Genomic DNA, 20,417 nt, shown 5'->3' on the forward strand with positions numbered 1-20,417 from the left:
GAACGCCCTTCTTATCACCCTGGCGGTGTACTACATACATTTCAGCCTTTGGGTGCCCACTCATGGCTGCACATGTCTGAGAACTAGTGACAGTGCGTGTACAGCCCTCGTGAAGTTTCCGACGATAGTCATGCCAACCGTTTGTACATTGTCCATGTGTGGAACTTCACGGAAGATAGATGCAGTGGACACCTAGGAGGGATTAAAGGTGTTGCCTAAAGAGATGGCATGAATGGCAAAACAGAGGGAATGACCATAGATGAAACTGAAGATCACCTTTCATAACCTGGATTCAGGAAAACATACCAAGCCAGCTAAGCGGCCGTTTATAATGAAAACGTATTTTAAATGGAAAGAGAATCATACATCCACTTTGCTGCCTTTGGAAGGATTTAATGATAGTCGAGATATGATGGAAATAAATCTTATATAAATATTTTGAACAACTAAAAACAATCTGGCTTCACTTTAATATGAAGAAATGAGTGGTACTGGGTGGACAAAAAACTCACTGACTTTCATGTTTTTGATATATTGTATCCAGGACCTCATGTTGTAAGACTTAATCATTTATTTCAACTTTACCTCTCATTTAATGGTATATCTCAAAATTTCAGTCATCATCAAAGGTGGGCGTGGCCGCATTCTGCTTATACATACTGCCATACAGTTGACCTTATTTATATATTCTGTTCCTGGATATTGTAGAAGCTTGGTCTGTTTTGGTTGGTTGGTTGGTTGGTTGGTTGGTTGGTTGGTTGGTTGGTTGGTTGGTTGGTTGGTGGCTTGCTTGCTTGATTCATTTAAGGAAGGTGTGGGCTACTATCTTCCAAATTCTAATACTTCAGTTTAGATACAGTTTTCATGCAACACCAAATTGTCTAGTTAAAACAGATCTTAAGTGGACTGGTACACAACATTTGAAACAGATTTTTTTTTCATGTTGCCATTTACTGAAATAACACAAAAACCCTCATTGCTTTCACTCTGCACATTGTGGTAGCCTTAAGGAAACTGAGGATAATTTTAGGCACATAAGGAATGCACCTTTACTTTGGCTATAATTTGTGAATTACTGTCCTTAAAAATGAGTATAATGCATGTTCATTGTTGCAGTATGTTTAAATTAAACATGCCAATTTTTATGATTTATCACATATCAGCTAATACTTAGTTGTAGTTGTGTGTCAGAGAGAGACTATGTGTGTGTATTCACTAGATAAATTTCAGTATATTCTTTAAGTGGCTATCTTACCCACAAAATATAAACATAGAAAATACATATATGTACATATATGTGGATATGTATATGATATTAGTTTCCTGAGTATTGGAGAAAGAAGTGTAATGGAAATATTACTAGCACTTTTGGGGGGCGGGGTCCTAAAAAATGCATTATGATGTACATAATAAGTAGTTCCATGAGTTATGGTTCCACCAGTTGCCAAGCAACAAAGGCTCTTTGGTTTTTTTTTTTTATTCTGCCCTCTTTCTGTACTTTCCTATCACTCCTTCACCAGAAAAAAAAATACCTTAAGATAAAAAAATTACTAACATTTAGAAAATTGAATTAATAATTTTATGCTAGATCTTCCATTACTGGAAATATGGGTTCTTAATAGTTAAAGAGAAAAGAATTATCAAAAGAATTTAATTCACAATCCTCAAAAATGATGAGAAATTCCATGGATATGGAGGTTAAGAACCAACCCGGAAAGATTAGTGTCTCTAAAAGGTTCATCTTCTCAGGAGCAAAGGCTATTGAGTATCCAGATTACCCACATTACCATGATCTCTTACGGAAAATGAACATGCCCTTTGTGAAAGGACTTGAAGACAGACATGACTATGGCAGATTTGAAAAGAAATGCAACCCTGCGTTTTTAAAGTTCCATCCTTATCCCCCTTCAGTCCTGCCAGACTGTCATGTGCACTACCCTTATCCCCCACCATATGGACAGGCATATCCATTGTTTCCACTTCGTGATGATGTGCCCTTAGGTGATCCCTGCTCGGGATTCCTGAGTGCTGGTGCTGATGCTGATTTAAAGCCTGGCATTGGCAGAGCCATACCAAACCTGGTGAGTTTCAGTGATGTGAAACCTCAAAATCGAGTTCCTAGGCCAGACAAAGGATTTCAAACAACAATAAAAAGGCAAACAATACTATCAGAAGAGCTACAACAGAGCAGGAAATGGAATTCCAGGAAAGTATCAGACGTTTCCATCAGGGCAAAACTTGGAGGTAAGAAAAGTAACATAGCCTTTATATGTCTTTCAAGTGAGTTAAAGGAGCATGAACTTGAGCTTTTTAGAATTTTAGCAGTTAAATTAGCATAAATTATAACTGGACAAATTATTTCAAATTAGATTTTAAGACTGTCTAATTTAAATGATACAATGTATAAATCTGCTTGTAAAACAAAATTTTGTTTAAAAAATTAAATATTATTTGTAGTGATCAACAGCAAAAATATTAACATATAATTTATTCTAGTTATATAGAATACCAAAGGAGGATTTATGTATCACTTTCATAGTTGTATAGCAACCTTCCCTCTTTGTTTCTCTCCCTTATAAACAATCTGCTGATTAAAAAATTAAGGTTTCAGGGACTGAAATGAAATGGGAAAGAAGATGTAAGTAAATTGGGTAAGAACGGGAACAAAAGAGAAGCAAGCCCTCCATAAATAGTTTATGCTTCCGAAGGCTGAATTAATGGTACTACTGTCATCTGCATTAGGATTCTCTGGACACATTTGTAGTGAGAAATATCTCCAAAGGAAAACCACAACAACTGCTTCCTGTGTAGGGAAGTGTGCATGGTAGGCAGGGAGGGAGGGATAGAAGATTAACATCTCTGACTGTGGGAAAAGGAAAAGATCAAACCTGTGGTGGAGGTGCTTGGCTTGCTGTGGTGTCAGAAACTGCAGGACACTTTCACAGTTCATCCTCAGCTTTCATCCAAAACCTTAGAGGATGAAGGAAGACAATATGTGAAGGAAGGGAAAGGCTACCCATGTTGGCACAGTAGATTTGCATACTTTCTGACATTCCTTCCAGAGAAAGACTGTAGTTATTAGGGACCAAGAAGAAAGTACAAAGCAAGACAAAGAAATCAAAATGAAAAGGGCAGTCAGCATGACTTCAGCCTCACCTTCCAACCACTTTTAAGCTGGAAGGGGAGAAACTGGAGAGGCATAAGCAGGAGGAAGAGTGGTGCTTTTTGTTATCACTCCACTTTAAGTCTTCAAGGTGGGCTTAGGGAAATGCCTGAGTTATAGAATTCCTATATAGAGTATTAATGAGGTCAGCATATTTTAGGTTGGTTATCTGAAAATTCTATCTAGGAAAATATTACTGAGAATCAAACACACTTGTCTCAACAAAAAATAAACACTATGTTAGTTACTAGAAATCAAAAAAAAAACAGGAGCATGGACTCATTCTTTGTTAATATTCCAATGCATGATAGCTTATTACCAAGAATACATCGTTAAAAGAGATAAAGTCATTTGTAGTCACATGCTACTTACCAGGCAAGCACAAAACCCCAGTCCAATATAATTTTAAAGGGAGCATTTTTGATCAGTTCTTGAAAGTAGTTCTCACCCTGAATTCTTAAAATATCATTACAAAGACTTTAGGTTGACGAAAGGGCACTAAATTACCAAAATAGTTTTGATAAACATGGTGCCAACACTTAGAATCAAATTTAGGTCTTATCTAGGTTGTATATTTTATTGCCTGGTTCAGAATAAAACCTCGAATTTAGATCAAGACAATCTGAGCTTGAATTCTAAGCTTATCTGTTATGTGACCCAGGGCCACTTAGAATTCTTTGTCTACCTGTGTATCCTTACTTATAAACTAAGGAAAGTAATTCATACCATGAAAATAATTACTATTTTATATTAATATGTTTCATGTAAAAATAACTAATGTGAAAAACAGAACCAGTGTACCAGATAGGATACATTAAACCCCAGAATGTTCAGTTGTTTTATACATAAATTAGAAACAATTTATCTCTTACAAAATTCTAAGAATTAAAATGCATAATGCCCACATTATGCATTTTAATTTCTGGAAAATTAAATTAATTTCTGAAAAATTTCTGGAACCTGAAGGAAAATTAAATAAATAATAGCTATTTTATCAATGAGTAATACTTGAGATTGGGGGATTGAGTTCTACATAATTTTTGAAGTGTTTTAATGACTTTGAAGACCATAGAAATGTTTATTAATCAAAATGACAAGTATGTCAGATTTCAGCAAATCCAAATTCACACCCCCCAATGAATACTGACAATGAGGAAATCTTAGAATGAATTACACCACATTTAATATTTTCAGTGGAGTTTCACAAATATTAAGGTGAGGTCATGAAAGATTACATGGATGACCTTTCTTCCCATCCCAATACTGCCTAATCTTTTCACTTTTTTATTCCTGAATGGCTCTTCTAATACTCTACCAGGCAATGGCTCTAAACCTGCTCTATGTCTAACCTCTTTCCTGGACTGCCTCCCCTTGCAGCAGATGGCTTGGTTTCTCTTATCATAAATAAGTTTGCCTATTGTTACCTGTTTTTCTTCATTTTGGACTCCAGCTGATATCAATATTTAAACTCTCTGTATATCTTCCCATCTTCCTAATCATCTTTTCTATCTTTCTGAGGTAACTATCTTACCTTAGGCATTTTTATAAAAATATATATATGGGAGACTGGTTGGCTGAAACAAAGTCCCTTATTTCTCATGGTTTTAGAGGGTGAGAAATCAAAAGTCAAGCAGTTTGGAAATTTGCCTCTTCATGAAGCCTTCCTGGCTTGCAGAAAGCTGCCTACTAACCTCTGTCCCTCCGATGGCAGAGAGAAGTAGAGCCATTAGGAAAGTAATATAAGCAATAAAGTTATATGTACTAATCAGTGGTTCATAAACACGTTGGACACTTAAACTGCATACAACAAACTTGGCTTACTCTTTGATATTCTTTAATTCTTCTTTCAATAATGATAACAGTAACAATGAAAAATACAGCTCAGAATCATCAAGACAACTCCATCTGAATAAGAAATATATTCACTATTGCAACCCAGAATAAGCTGGGGGTGAGGTACCTGAGTGGAAATCAGAGATGACCGACCACTGAGCACCTGGGCTGCACAAATCATCTCTCGCAATCTTGCCTTTTCTAACTTCTCTGTCCACATAGCTCCTAAATTTTAACTTCTAGATCCAAGGTTTGTACAGTGCATTGACTCACAGAGAAAAACTCTGATTGGAGGACAAAGAAGACTCTTCTGTCCCTAGGGGATGGAAGAAGGATTGTCTATGGAAACTACCAGAGTTACTACAGCATCATCATTTCTGTTAGTCACTTGAGAAAATCATAGTGATTTCTGAAAGTTTTAAAACTCTCTAATTTAAAAACTCCAAAGAAACCCATCTACAGTTTAAGTCCAAGGCTTTCCTGTGCTGATCTTTTCTTCTCCTGTTCTTCCACCATTCCCTTCCTGACACTTTATATGATAGCTATAACATTCTGTAGTTTTCTAACAGCATTATACTTTCATAGACCTGGCTACTGCTGTACATGCTATTTCCCTGCCTGGAACAACTGCTTTTCATCCACTTCCCCTTTTTCAAAAATTTAAGTCCTATTTAATTTTCAAGATTAGATCAGTTGTCATCTTCAGGAAGATGTTCCTAACTCCTGACAATCTGGTTGGACTAGATAACCCTTCTCTGCAACCTCACAGAACTCTGGGCTCCATTATAATTGCAGTTGCCACATAGTGGTTTCAGTGCTTCTGTGTATGAAGTTTCTGCTTGTTTATCAGTACCTCAGAACCAAACTCTGCTTTTTATTTTGATATGCCCATTCGTTTCTATTCCAGTACAGCAAGTACTTAGAAGGCTACATTTTTGTTAAATATATTATACAGCTAGTGTCTTAAGATTTCTAATCTGTAATTAGATGGGTTGTCTACACAGCATCCAGAATTATTTTTGCAACTACCATCCCTAGTATGTACACACACACACACACACACACACACACACACACACACACACACACATTCTCTCTCTCTCTCTCTCTCTCTCTCTCCATATATATATATATACACACACACACACACACACACACACACACACACACACACACAAATTCCTAGTATTCAACAGCTCTTTCACATTAAACATCCAAGCAGTTCTCTCCCTTGTTGTGATTTGCTAAGTACATAAATCTCAGAAATACTGTGTCTTCACAGCAATTCGTATTGCAGAGATCATCCTTACCCATTTCTGTCAAAGATCTAGGAAATTAATTAAATAATTCATTACTAAATGCCTAATACCATATAATGTAGCTCTCTAGTAGAGGAATATTGGGGTTTTCATTTGGTTGGATTTTGGAAATGAATAATATTTTACTATCTTGATTCCTTCGTGTCAAGAGTTGGACAACTTAGCTAATATATTAATTGGTATATAATTTCTTTTGATTCAATCTAAAAACAGACTAAAACTAAATGAGAAAGTTACAGGAATTCTATTTGAACATACATAATGTTAGATGGGGATTGATGGAGGCGATGCAGAATTAAAAGAAAGCTGCCAGGCCTCTCCAGAAGCGGACCTGTGCTTTAATCAGAACAGCCGAAGGGAAGGGCTGTAGGTCCCTCTGCAGAATGGGAGCTTGAGTGCATGTGGTGTGTGGGTGTTGAGGCTTTAGAGGACAAAGTGGGGAGGGCATTAGAGATAGAAGAATCCATCTGAAGGTAAGTTCCCCTGAAGTCTGGAAGTGGTAGATACCAGCGGGGTTGGTATGTGGTCCTCCTTATCAGAATTTTGCACAGGTTTGATCAGCCAAGTCCAACTGTCCTGACCAAAGTTTCTCAGTCCACCTGAAGCTTTTAGTTAATTACCCTTCATTATCAACCCTCAGGACAGATAAAAAGAAGAGAGGGGTGTTTTTTTTTTCATTGGCTACTTACTGCAGAAAGGAGAACAGTGGATAAGAGGCTCGGCTCTGTCCCCGGGCTCTACGGGAGCATAGATTGGGTTGATTTTATGTAGCACAGGAGAGTTTTAACTTGATCAGCCATGATGCATCATGATATCTCCTTCGTGCACTCCTAGAGAAACCTCTACAAAGTTAGAGGGCTGAAAATGGATGATTTGGTTACAGGGTGAAACTGAGAGATTGCCCAAAAGGTGGAGGTGGAGGAGAAGGATTAGAAGTGGGAGGCACAGAAGTGAGCCAGTGAAAGGAAGTGGGTGTCAGTAGATAGGGGGTCCCATATTGTGGGGGGAGGATTCATATTGTGTCTCACAGGGCTGTGAGTATTTGGCAGGGGTGAGTTGCGTCAGAATGGGAAAGATGCCAGGAGAGTTGATAAATTTGAGAAGAGCAAAATCTTGCCATTCGGGATTTCAGAAAGAGTCTGAGGTGGTAAGAGGCTGGAAAAATCAGGCTGGATCAAGGAGATAACATTTAAGTGGGACTATATGTATATCTTATCCATGTGTCTTATTATTAAAAGCAGATTTAAACATTTTTTTAAATTTAAAAAAACTCACCTTAATTGTTTAAAAGATTCAGAACAATTAATCATTATTATGATTAATTTTAGTTTTACTGTGAACAAAATGAAGTTGAGCCAAGGTAACAACTTTAGTTTATAGGACCATTTACTTATAAGTCAATTTGTTACTTAATACATGGTGTTAAAAATATCACAATCACATATGGGCAGTTTATATGGACATAAAAGGAAATATGTTTCAACAAACTTAATATTTTGAACATTACTGTTTGTTGAGATTATGGTTTTATGATTTTCATTGTAAAAGGAAAACTTAAAAGATATTGTTAGATCAGACAGAAAAAAAGCAGACACATGTCAGTGGAGTGTTGAGGGGAATGTTTTATCAAAGTTAGAGGAACACGGGCCTGAAGGTATCAGACAAAAAGAGCGGACAGTGCCACCTGGCAGAGCCCGCTGCAGCGGCTCCTCACTGGTGGTAGCTTGTCTGGTACTTGGCCATTTATCCTCAAGTCTCTGTTGGGACCTGTGAACCTCAAGAGCATTAGCTCCCTGTGTTAGTATGCCAGTATGGGAAGCAGGTGGTGAGGAAACAATTTAGATTCGCCTCAGAAGCCAATAACTGTATTGTGTAAAACCATCAAAATTAAAACAAACCAAAACATTAAAATTATAAAATAACCATTTTAGATGCTTGATGTTTTCTCCTTAGTCTAATATAAAAGGGGCGTGGTGACTCCCAGTGGATTCTCTGGGACTGTGAAGTTGTATGGGTGCTACCATTTTGGTTTGTGTCATGTGATGTTCAACCAAAATGGTGGTGAAGTCACGTGAAATTTGCCTTTGTGATATCATTAGCAAAGATGGAAGCCCAGACACTTGGTTGCTTCCATCTTGATGAACTCCCTAGCCAAGATGGCAGCAAACCATGGTTGTTGTTTTCTACTGAAGTGAAGTCAGCCACATGGTAAAGTGAGCCCATTCTCCATTGTGGCATGAGTCCCCGTGGAATTCACCATTTTGAAGATCAAATGTGAATTGTTATACCTTTTTCTTTAAAAATACACTAGTTAAATAGATTAGTGTGGATATAGGAGAGGATGGTACCTGTGATCTCGTCAAGTTGGCCCCAAATATCTAAATAAAGAAAAGGGGGAAAGAATCTCATGGTCGCAGCTCAAGGAAGCTGAGTCCATAAGCAGCTGATAGAGTAGCTAGGAGCTGTCTTTAAAGCAGCAGAAGAGTGACTTCTTAAGGAACACCCCCAGTCCAGTTCCAGGATGGGGTAAAGACTGAGCTGGTGTGCTCTCTTTATCCCAGTCACAGAGTCAAAAGGACAGCCTGACCCACCCAGGACAAACATGTGAGTCAGGAGTGGAAAGGCCAGATCCCATCCAAAGGGCAGGATGTCAGCCTAAATGGCCTAGAAAAAATTTGCTAGCACAGTATGTTCTGCTTTTGATGGGGGCCGGAGGATAGAGGGGGATTCAGCCAGATTGGCAACTGAAAGAGAGTTTAGGGAATTGGGTTTAGAAGTTTGAGCTGGCAAAACCTCAAGTCCAAAAAGGAGAGAATAAGACAAAGGGCCAGAGTGAAGGTAGAAAAGAGATTTGAAGTTGGGGGCCTTCAGACCTTTCACTGTTTTATCTACAGAAGTTATCTAAATCAATGAGGATTTGGAGGCAGAAAGTACTTCCAGGTATGGCCATTGTCCAATTGACAGGGCCAGATCTGAATTCAAGCTCATGAGCAAGACAGTACATCTAGATTTGTGTCTAATATGAACCTTGAAGACTTATTTTCAAGTATAAATGTTGTGGTAGTTTGAATGTAATTGCCCCCATTAGCTCATAGGGAGTGACACTATTAGAAGGTGGGGTTTTGATGGAGTAGGCATGGCCTTTTTGGAGGAAGTGTGTTACTGTGGGGGCAGGCTTTGAGTTTTCCTATGCTCAAGATACTGCCCAGTGTCTGAGTTCACTTCCTGTTGCCTTCTTATCAAGATGGAGCCAGCACCATGTCTGCCTGCATGCTGCCATGCTCCCCGCCATGATGGATAATAGACTGAACCTCTGGAACTGTAAGCAAGCCACCCCAATTAAATGTTTTCCTTATAAGAGTTGATGTGGGTCATGGTGTCTCTTCATAGCAATAAAAACCCTACGACGATGCCAGGTGGTGCACACCTTTTAATCCTAGCAGTTGGGAAGCAGAACTCTGTGAGTTCGAGGTCAGTCTACAGAGCAAGATCCAAGACAGGAACCAAAACTAAATAGGGAAACCCTGTCTCAAAAAACAAACAAACAAACAAAACCCTAAGACACATGTTTAGACATATCTGTGCAATTGACAAAGCTGTAAGAAAAAAAAACATGGAAAATAACAGAAGTCCACTAAAGACAAAGAAGTCAAGGTTTAAGCAACAGCAAATTAACCTAAGAAAGGCTAGTAAGGATGTATGAATTAGAGTATTCTTCTCTAAACTGCATGAAGTGGTTACATAGAAGCTTTGTCTAACACTGTTGTCTATTGCATGGCATTTAAATGAGGAGGATCCATAGCAGAGCAAAGAAAAAAGCCGAATGGTACCAGCCAGGTGTTAAAATGGTTTGCCTCCAGTACACTTCAATGGCTTATTGCCAAATAAGCTTTATAAAGGAATGTGAAAGTTTACTTCCAAGATTTTTTAGGCACAGTATTTCACCTAAGGACCCACATATCCTATCTGCGGAGTAAATTAATCACTATTTTTACTTCAGGTTTAATGAAGTGTACTATGGCTAGAGAAACGGTCTTGGGTCAAATATTCTGCCTGGCTTGCACTCTAAGCTGTGGTTTGTACCTTCTGTGGCTACAATGGCTGCTGACCAAAGTGGACATTGGTTTTACTACAGATGCAAATGTTCACAAATTCCATGTAACATGCTTAGACTCTAGATCTTTGCTCTAACACAATTTAAAGTTTGTAAAGTTTGGTCAGCATACATACTTTTTGTTTCATTTGAAGTACACAGCCCATGGGGAACTGAAAAAATAACCAACTAGTTCAGAGCACTAAATTGAGTCCAGTACCATTGACAATTATGACCCACATTTTAATTTGTAATCTTAGCATGCATTTTATGCAATTTGGGAAGCATCAAACTAAACCTACAATGTTCAGAAGCCTTGTTACAGTTTAATGTACATGAACTAAAAGTGTCTAATGGAAAAAAATTATCACTGGGTTTTTTTATCTAAAAATACATGAATTTTTGGTTTTCAGGTTGGACAAGCCCTCTGAAAGTTACTCCTTTACCAGCTCATGAGAACAAAAGAAGCTCATTAGGTCTCATACTTTCCTTTGATGAGAAGACAACAAGTACAGTAAGATTTTCTTAATAGGCAGTATTATATAATATAGCTTGTTTATATCAGCATCTCTGTGTTTGGTATTTTCTTCCCCAGGGAAAAAATAGCTACTGTTGACAAAGTGTATCCCTCTTTAGCTTTTAAAACAAGTAAGACCCTTTTATTAGTTTATATAATACCAAAATGTGTAAATAACATAAGAGCAACCTTAAAATGCTTCAGCTGGAGAGAACTGCTTTTCACATAGGGACCATCCTTGCCATATCCCAGTAGTGCACACAATAATATACCTTAGTTTCCTATTCCATGAAAAGGGGCCCCCACAGATTGAAGACTTTGAAAATCTATCAATGTGATGTTAATATAATATCTTTCCCTTACCTAGCTTCATAAGGAAAGCATTCCATTGCACTCCCTGAGTTATAATTTAATTATTCTTTCCATTTTGTGTAGCCTATGTTATCAGGCTAATTAAAATAAACCAGACTCAAAAACAATAATTACATGTCTTGTTTCATACATTCATGTGTGTGTGTGTGTGTGTGTAAGTGGCAACTGAGAAATTATTGAATTCTGGATCATAGCAGAGATCATAATTTTCATGAAATTCTACATGAAAGACCTCTAAGAACAGAAAAAAAAGGAAGAGTGGCTCCAAACTGAGAAACACAATTCACAGCTCTTTGGTGGTGTGGCAGCAGATTAGACATGGGTAAAGAGACAATTCAATATGAATACATAAATCAGAGGGAACTATATATCATGAAGCACAAATGTACAAAAAGGTAAAAATAGAGAAGAATCAGGAGCAGAAAAGAAAGTACATGTGCTTATTGGAGTCCCAGAAACAGATGATAGACTAACACAGAAGCAATATATAAGACACAATTGTTTATCTCTGTTTTTCTAGGGCTTTCTTGGGCACCCTTTCACATTTCTCCTCTACCTTAAATAGAAAGTCTGAGAAAAAGTGATAACAAGAGCACCATCTCTGCCAGTGTCAGCCCTAACAGTGATAACAGCACAAGTTTCCATGATGATCATGAGAGCAAAGTAGCAAAGTCCTGAAAGTTCAGTTCCATGCAATGTGCAGTGATTGCATTATCTAAAATCGGGAAAACAGTAGCCATCTTTTGTCTTGTCCTGTTTAATATGAAGACATTCTAAGAGAATGTAAGATATTTGCAGTGCAGATACTTGTGATGACATTAAAGAACTTTATTGTGGTGCTACTAATATCTTGTTAGGATAAACATAAATATAGCTCTGCTTCAGTTCCAATAGAGATGTCAAAAGTACCTAAAAGAAATGAGTAATTATAAGTCAGGATCTCTGGTGATCAACCCAAGAACACAAAGAAGACTCCCACAGAAGATGCCATGAGGAGAATAATTTCAGAGAACCACGTAGTTAATAAATCTGAGGACACAGACTTAACAACATTTCACAAAGAAGCTAGGACACATAGCATTTAGAAGTAAAAGCTTATAAGTCTGTAGTCAGGATATAGAAGAAGATTATATGTCAGGGAAAAAATCCAAATTCCAGTGGAAGTTTACCAGAATACCAAAGGCATACCAAGATGACGATGAAGAAGAACATGTGACCCCCAGAATATGATGATACATGAACTTGGGGTACTCTAGAGAAAGTCTAAGCACATGTGCCGAAGTCATTGTCTGCCTTGTGAAGAGCAATAAAGACAGACAGAGGGCAGGCTTTGAAGACTCTGATTGTAGGAGGAAGAGAAAACTGGTATGAGCCATTTTCATATTTAAACTAAGGGCTTTCTCTGAGATTTATCTATTTATGGGTCAGAACTAGTGTTATCTTGGAAATATTTATATTTCAGAAAATAAAATAGATACATCTTAGTCATACAATAAACATTAGCTTAAAGAGATACAAATATTTGTGTCAGGAATAGCATTCAAACACATCAAATTGTCTTAAATAGGGTGATTATTTTGTATTGTCAAAAAGATTAATGCTTTGTCATATATGTATATATATACATATATATATATATATAATTCCAATTTGATAATCCCTACAGTATAATAAAGTTGGTTTTACTGCCCCCAAAGAAAGTATCATAAGAAAAGCTGTGCTTTTTCTAAAGCAATGATCTTGCCATGCAGTATTGGCATAGATGATACACTGGTATTTATTTGAGAAAAGTAACTCATAATGTGAGTTCTAGAACACTCATGATTAATTTGATAAGACAGTATTGTAAAAGGAAATTTCAGAGTAACAAAAATTTATGAATAATAAAATTTGCTAGAATTTTGGTACTTAGTCATTTATAGAATTGATAGCATTTGTATACAATAAGATTGAAATAAATATTCATGTACTAAGATTTTTATCTTATTTGTATGTATGTGTGTGGAGGTGCCTGTGGAATCAAGAACAGGGGAAAGGATTCCCTAGAGTTGGAGTTACCAGCAATTGTGAGCCCCATGATATGTTGATGTCAGTGTTAGGAACCAACTTCAGTCCTCTGCAAAAGCAACACCTGTTCTTAACCACCTTGCCATCTCCACGGACCCAAGATTCATTTTTTAAATGTTGAAACCCTCAATCCAGTAATTTAAAGAATAAAAATAAAGTCAGTGCATATAAAAAGACATCCATACCATAGCCTCCAGGGGAAAAAAACAAACAAAAAAATGCAATGATGGAGCCTTGAATCGGCCAAAACAAGAGAGTCATTCTCCAAAGCCATAGCAGATCCTTCTGTATATAACAGAAAGTAGGCAATGCTAGAATCCCATCACTGCTACAATCCAAGTCACACAGTTACCACTACTTCACCACTCTGCCAGTTAGAATTCTAGTCCCCTGAAATGCACTATAGAAATGTTAATAATTGAAGACAGTTTAGTCAAGTTCAGACAGTCTATCCTAAAGCAGACAAAAATTAAAGAAAATATATATAAAGTATTCATTAGTCAGTAGGGAGGAAACACTGTGATCAGAGACACAAGCAAGAATGAAGAGTAAACTATATTAAGAGCACAGTTAGTATAAATGAGTCTATCAAGTAATAGTAACTACCTTGTGGTGTTTTAAACACAAATATATTGATTGAAAATATAAGTGAATAATTAATCTGAAGGAGGGTCAGAAGTTAAGTGTGGAAGTGTTTTTCATCTTTCCTGACGGAAGAATAAAAGCACTAGTTATATTTAATCCTCAAAAATATGTGTTCACATTGCAATTTGTAGATTAAACAGTAAAAAAAAATAGACAAACAACAGAATTCATTGAATAACAGAAAAATCAATCCAAACAATGTTAAAATAAAAAGACTATAACAAAGGCGTGTAGATCATGGAGAACACATGAGGTCGTTGTTTCAAACTCAGAATCAGCAATTATTTTCTACCTAAAATTTTAATTCTACAGTTAAAAGACAGATTGCCTGAATGCATGGATATAAAACACCTGCTTACCCTACTAGGAACAAAAACTCACATATAATATTTTAATCATTATGGAAAATGGTATATAAAACTATGAAAAATAATGCACACATATACCTTTTTCCAGGAGTATTTATACAAATTACTATAGACAATGTCATAAAACAAGTCTCTACAAATTACATTTTGACTCATAAAATGGATAGTCTATGAGCATAGAACAATTATAAGAGAAAAAACACCCTTCCAAATCATGTATTTAGAAACAGGAAGATGTGTTTATGGAATGAACCATCATTCAAAGAATTCACAACCACAAAAGAAGCTAAAAAGTGTTTAGAATGAAAATCAAAATGTTGTAGTCAAATGTATAGCTGGCAACTGCAATAAACCCTGGAAGACAGGACCTGTCTTTAAAGTATATGTTAGATCATAAGAAAACCTGTCAATTCAAGAAATAAACAAGGTACATCTCAGGAAATTAGAAAGTGAGGGAAAATCAATTTTTGAACAAAGTAAAGGAAATGAAAAATAAATTAAGGATATAGAAAACAAACATAAGATTATCCATGTTACAACTGGGTTCTTTACGAAACTAATTTGAGATCCTACTACTCTGGGAACTAATTTCCTTGTGCTGTCAGATTTGTGTGAAATTCAGCCTTTGTCAGAGAAGCTTCTTATAGGAGTGGGTAGGGATTAATACAGAGAGTCTTTACTGTTCGAAGTACTGAGAATAGTGACCGTGAGTGCTTAACCTTAGATGAGACATCTGTCACAGCCTACCTCCACCAAGGCTCAGAAGCAGTGGACAGGAGAGGATGTAAGAGCCAGAGAATGGAGAGAATGCTATGAGATGCTATTCTCTGGGCATGAGATGCCATTGCACACATTGACTCATAGCAGTTCTGGTTACCTACACAAGACTGCAAGAGATCAAGCAAGTAAATAATTCCAGCATTGCAAAGGAAGAACTCTTAGGGCCCCACCCCTTTCTTGGGACTGTTGGCAGTTGATGGCCACATACTAAAATTCTTCTCCTCTGAAACATCTTGAGGCAGCCTCCACACCACTTTCTTCAATGCTCCACTAGTATGGCCCATTAAGCCTCACTTCAACTGTTCAACTACTTTTCTAATCCAAAGTCCACATTCCTCCAAACAAAAGCATGGTCAGGCCTATCGCAGCAATAACTTGCTTCTGGTACCAACTTCTGTCTTAGTTAAGGTTTTTATTGCTGTGAAGAGACATCATGACCATGGCAACTCATAAAGGAAAGCATTTAATTGGGACTGGCTTACAGTTCAAAGGTTTAGTCCATTGCATCATAGAAGCATGGTGGAATGCAGGCAGACATGGTGCTGGAGGAGGAACTAAGAGTTCTATGTCTGGATCTTCAGGCAGCCAGAAGAGACTGAGACACTCTGTCCAGGCTTGAGCATCTGAGACATCAAAGCTCACCCTGGGTGACACATTTCCTCCAAGGCCACGCCTACTCCAACAAGGCCACAACTCCTAATAATGCCATTCCTATGGACCTATGGGGCCATTTTATTCAAACCACCACCACAACATAAGATTTTAAAAATAAAGCCAAAGTAAAGATATCTTTAGAAAAACAGTGCTGAAAATATTGCCAGCCTACATGGAGAACAGCCACTAAAGAGAAGAAAGTAATGAATAAGCAGGGATTTGAGTGTATAGAATTGAGGAGAGCAGTTATGATAAGAGACACAGGTATTATGGTTATAGTGAACAAAATAAAACTTAACAAAGAAATAACCATTATATCAAAAGAAAAGAGAGCAGATGAAATAGATAATGAAAACAGATTTAAACTAAATAGTGTTGATTATCATGTAAAACATGGCTTAATTTAATTTAATTAAAATTCAGAAGTTATGTTGAAAATAAGACCAACTATATGCTAACAATAAAAAACTAAGTGAAATGTAAATTTATGCTAAGAATGTTAACACATATATGACACACAAGAAAACATCAAAAGCAGCAGAAGGAACTAAGATACCATCCAAGTAGATGGAATAAGAAATTTCATTGAAAATTCATATTCTATATTGATAAAGTGATAGCACATACAATACATATGTACCTAATAACAGAACTCAAAATACATTAAGGCCAGACTGAGAGAGCATCAGGATAGATCTACAGCTATAATTGGAAACCATTCTTAGTAATTCATAGAAAAAAAGATACACAAAGGGGAAAGGACAGAAGACAAATTCCACAAACTTATTTATGCTCAAAACTATAATGTAATGAAAAGTACCAAACACAAAGGGACATTAGCAGACACAGAGGAAAGTGTGCCTTGCACAAGCAATCTACAGTTACAGAGCAATCTGGAATACAGAAAGAAAGTAAGTAACTGAATTTCTAAGGAAAACAAATAGGTACATATGACAGGGAATCAAATGTAACTCTGTAAATTAAATTTTTATTTATCAAAAATTATTAATTTTTTTGCTTCCTGTGTGACAGAATAAGTGTATAACAGATTAATACTCACACAAATTATAGCTATAAACCCTGACAGAATACATGCCCATTTACTTGACACCCTCTGGTGACTGAACAGTGTCATGCATGTTTCAAAAGGGAGTTAAAACTTAGAGGAGCCGGGCGGTGGTGGCGCACGCCTTTAATCCCAGCACTTGGGAGGCAGAGGTAGGCGGATCTCTGTGAGGCCAGCCTGGACTACCAAGTGAGTGTCAGGAAAGGCGCAAAGCTACACAGAGAAACCCTGTCTCGAAAAACCAAAAAAAAAAAAAAAAACTTAGAGGAAAAGATAAGACCAGCCTTAATTTCCTATTGGGTCTTTGTCTTGAAGGTGGAATGCTTTCAGAAATCAGAAGTAGTCAAAACTTTTGCAGAAAGAACTTCTTTGTGTTTTAAATATGTAAGAATGGATCATTGAATGGTCATGGATCCAGAAAGAAATGGAACACACATGAGAGGGGGCAGGAGCTACAATTATTTCTGTGCACAACAATTCAGCCTTTGCTCAGGCTTTGTTTAGAACAAGCTCAGAGCATTTAGCATTAGAGTAAAACAAATCAACATCCCATTTTTTGACAATTATCACACTCATACAGAATATTACTGAGTACAATATCTCTACAATATAACATTTATAATGTCCATAATTGTGCAACATAAAAAGGCCATGAAATTTGGCACACTGTCAAGAGAAGAGAGACTCTAATGCTAAAACTTGGTAGAGATATTAATGAAACATTTTATGTTCAGTGGTTGTTCTCATTTGGTAAATAAACTTTTACCATAGTAAGCACAAACTGAAAGCAACTTGGGGCATGAAAGTGTTTATTTGGCTTACACTTCTGCACCACAGTCCCTCACTGAAAGAAGAATCACAAGCAGAAACCCTGAGGCAGAAACTGAAGCTGAGAACATGGAAGAACACTGCTCACTTCCCTGGCTTGCTCAACTGCATTCCTTATACAACCCAGGCCTGCCTGCTCAGAAACACACACCTACCGTGGATTGGGTCCTACTACATCATTTAGCAATTAAGAAAATGCCCTCGAGACATGCCCACAGGCAATTCTGATGAAATCAATTCCTTTATTGAGGTTCTCTCTTCTCAGGTGTATCAAAATTATCCATACCAATGACATAGTGGAAAATATTCTCATAAAAAAGAAAATACTGGAAATCTTAGTGCAGAAAAAGAGTGAATTAAAAAAATGTAAATTACATAACTAAAAGCTTCAATATCTTAAAGATTCATGAGCTTAATAACAGAATATGACCAGGAAAGTACTGACATTTTGAAAACAAATGGGGAGCATATTTAAAGAAGGGTGAATAAAACTAAAAATGAACAGAAAATATCATATACTGTGAGGACATTTGAAAAAACCCCAAACATACTTATTAGAGCCCAAAATTTTAAGAAAAGAGGGGAAAAGTAGAAAAAATCTTGGAAGAAATAATTTCTGAAATTTCATTAACTTTAACAAAAGACATACATTTGTAGTTCAAAAGACTTACTGAATTCTAGCCAGGATAAAGGGCTTTTCATAGAGAATGAAAATATTTTTCATTTTCAAATTGCTAACACCAAAGATTTTTTTAAAAACTTGAAATAAGATAAAGAAAATTAAATTAGAATATTTTAATTTTTCATCAGAAACTGGAAGACAAAAATACAATGAGTTTATCCCAAAATATTTTAGTCATTTAAAGATGAAGACTACATTCATCTTCTGTTGTTGCTGCATCAAATTATCATCAACATCTAGCTTAGAAATAAATTACCTTACCATCCAGAGGTCAGAAGTAAAGAGTGGCTAACATTAATCTAAAAATCAATGTGCTGGTGAGGTTGTGCTCCTTCTAAAGTTACTAGAAAAGAACCCATTTCTTGCATTTTCAGCTTGCATAACCTTCCTGCATTCTTTGGCTTATGGCATCTGTCTTCATCTTCAAACCTAGCACGGATGGACTGAATCCTTTCATCACAAAGAATGGCTGATGTAATCTTCTGCCTCAGTCTCCCAACTTCATAACAATTATGATTATATTGTACCATAAAGATGTCCGGGATAATTTTTCTCATTCAATGATCATTTGATAAGCAATTTAATTCCATCTGCAAAGTAAATTACCCTTTTCCAAGTTTAGAACATGGGTATATTTGAGGGCCCAAATATTTTGAATGTATTGAGACGCTAAATAAAGTTTTTGATCAAAGAAAAAGGAAGAAAATAAATTCCCAATAGATGTGCCTTATAAGAAACTAAACAATGGGTATCATGCAATTAAGATTTTGCTAAGAAGAAAATTTAGCCTTACATAAATAGATTTTTTTTTAAAAAAAGGGGGGGGGGAATTGTTAAGTTTCATTAGAAAAAAATGACCAAATCAAACAAAATAGATGCAAGATTAAAGCATATAAAGTTAGAAAATAATGAAATGCAGAATTTATACACAGGATAATTATTTTCATTTTAATTAAATTTATTGGGTTTTTTGAGACAGATATCATTTAGCCCTGGGTATTCTCAAATTTGCTATGTCTCTGAGTCTGGCCTTTTATTCTTGATTCTCCCATCTCCATTGCCTGAATGGTGGAATTGCAGGCATGTGGCCCCTGCCTAGGTAAAGAAAATTTATAAAGTGAAATATGATCGACTACCTAGTGCCCATCTACAGATGAATGGGTAAAGAAAATTGGATATATGTGCATACAATGGAATACTTTTCAGCCATAAATTTAGGTCTGTTGTTTGCAACAACATGAACAACCTCTAGAACCTTATGCTAAGACAAATAAACAACTCACATAAACAAATACTTATATTCTTATTTATGTGCAGAATCTGAGAAAGCCATAAAAAAAGCAGAGAGTAGAGTAGGCATTGGGGTAAGTATAGAAAAAAAATGGAGAGATGTTGATAAGAGAATACAATTTCAAGATATAAACAAGGATGATTATGTTCAGGAGATAGGATGTATATCATGGTATCTATAGCTAACAATCCAGTACTGTTTGCTGGGATTTCAAGAGAAAAACAGATTTTAGATGTTTTCAACAACTCCAAGTGTAATTTTTGATGGAGATGAATGTGTTAAGGAATTTGTTTGTAAATCTTTAAACCATGTATACATGCACATACTTCAAGTCATCATGTACATCTTGAAGAATAAGGAAATCTAGAAAACATTGTGTATATGAAAATATAGCAATTCTATTCATGCTTGGTCTGTTTTAACTTCTTGTTCCTATCTTGCAGGATAACAGTGAATCACTTGTCCAGCCAGACAAGAAATATAATATAAAGGATGCATTTTACAAATCCTCAACACAGAAGTAAGCTCTTTTTCTAATGAAAAAAATTTAAGTATATTTCTTAATGTTTAATGGTGCATTGTCAAAAATGATCTGGATCATATTAATAATTCAAAAACATCAAACAAAGGCACTAAGTTATTCATGTTGACTAAATAACAAACATATCAGGGCTTGAAGAGGACAAGTGTTCACACCTGTAATCCAAGTAACTCAGAGGCCTGGGATAGAGGATTACCA

General features: G+C 36.3%; 1 protein-coding gene across 4 annotated transcripts in view; it reads left to right on the forward strand.

Moving 5' to 3' along the window:
- The first annotated feature begins 22 nt into the window (after nucleotides 1-22).
- Nucleotides 23-20,417, forward strand: part of Spmip7 (sperm microtubule inner protein 7) — a 58,039-nt gene continuing 37,644 nt past the window's right edge. The window contains exons 1-3 of one of the 4 annotated variants that reach the window (XM_015991859.3): nucleotides 23-629; nucleotides 10,822-10,922; nucleotides 20,122-20,198. In XM_015991859.3, coding sequence (XP_015847345.1) covers nucleotides 596-629; nucleotides 10,822-10,922; nucleotides 20,122-20,198 — 212 coding nt within the window. In that variant the 5' untranslated portion in view covers nucleotides 23-595. Of the gene's footprint in view, nucleotides 630-1,449; nucleotides 2,245-10,821; nucleotides 10,923-20,121; nucleotides 20,199-20,417 lie in introns of those variants that run through there. The other 3 variants (XM_042285612.2, XM_006973029.4, XM_042285611.2) reach the window with 3 other exon arrangements.

The sequence above is a fragment of the Peromyscus maniculatus genome, chromosome 10, assembly GCF_049852395.1.
Source record: "Peromyscus maniculatus bairdii isolate BWxNUB_F1_BW_parent chromosome 10, HU_Pman_BW_mat_3.1, whole genome shotgun sequence".
NCBI lineage: Eukaryota > Metazoa > Chordata > Mammalia > Rodentia > Cricetidae > Peromyscus > Peromyscus maniculatus.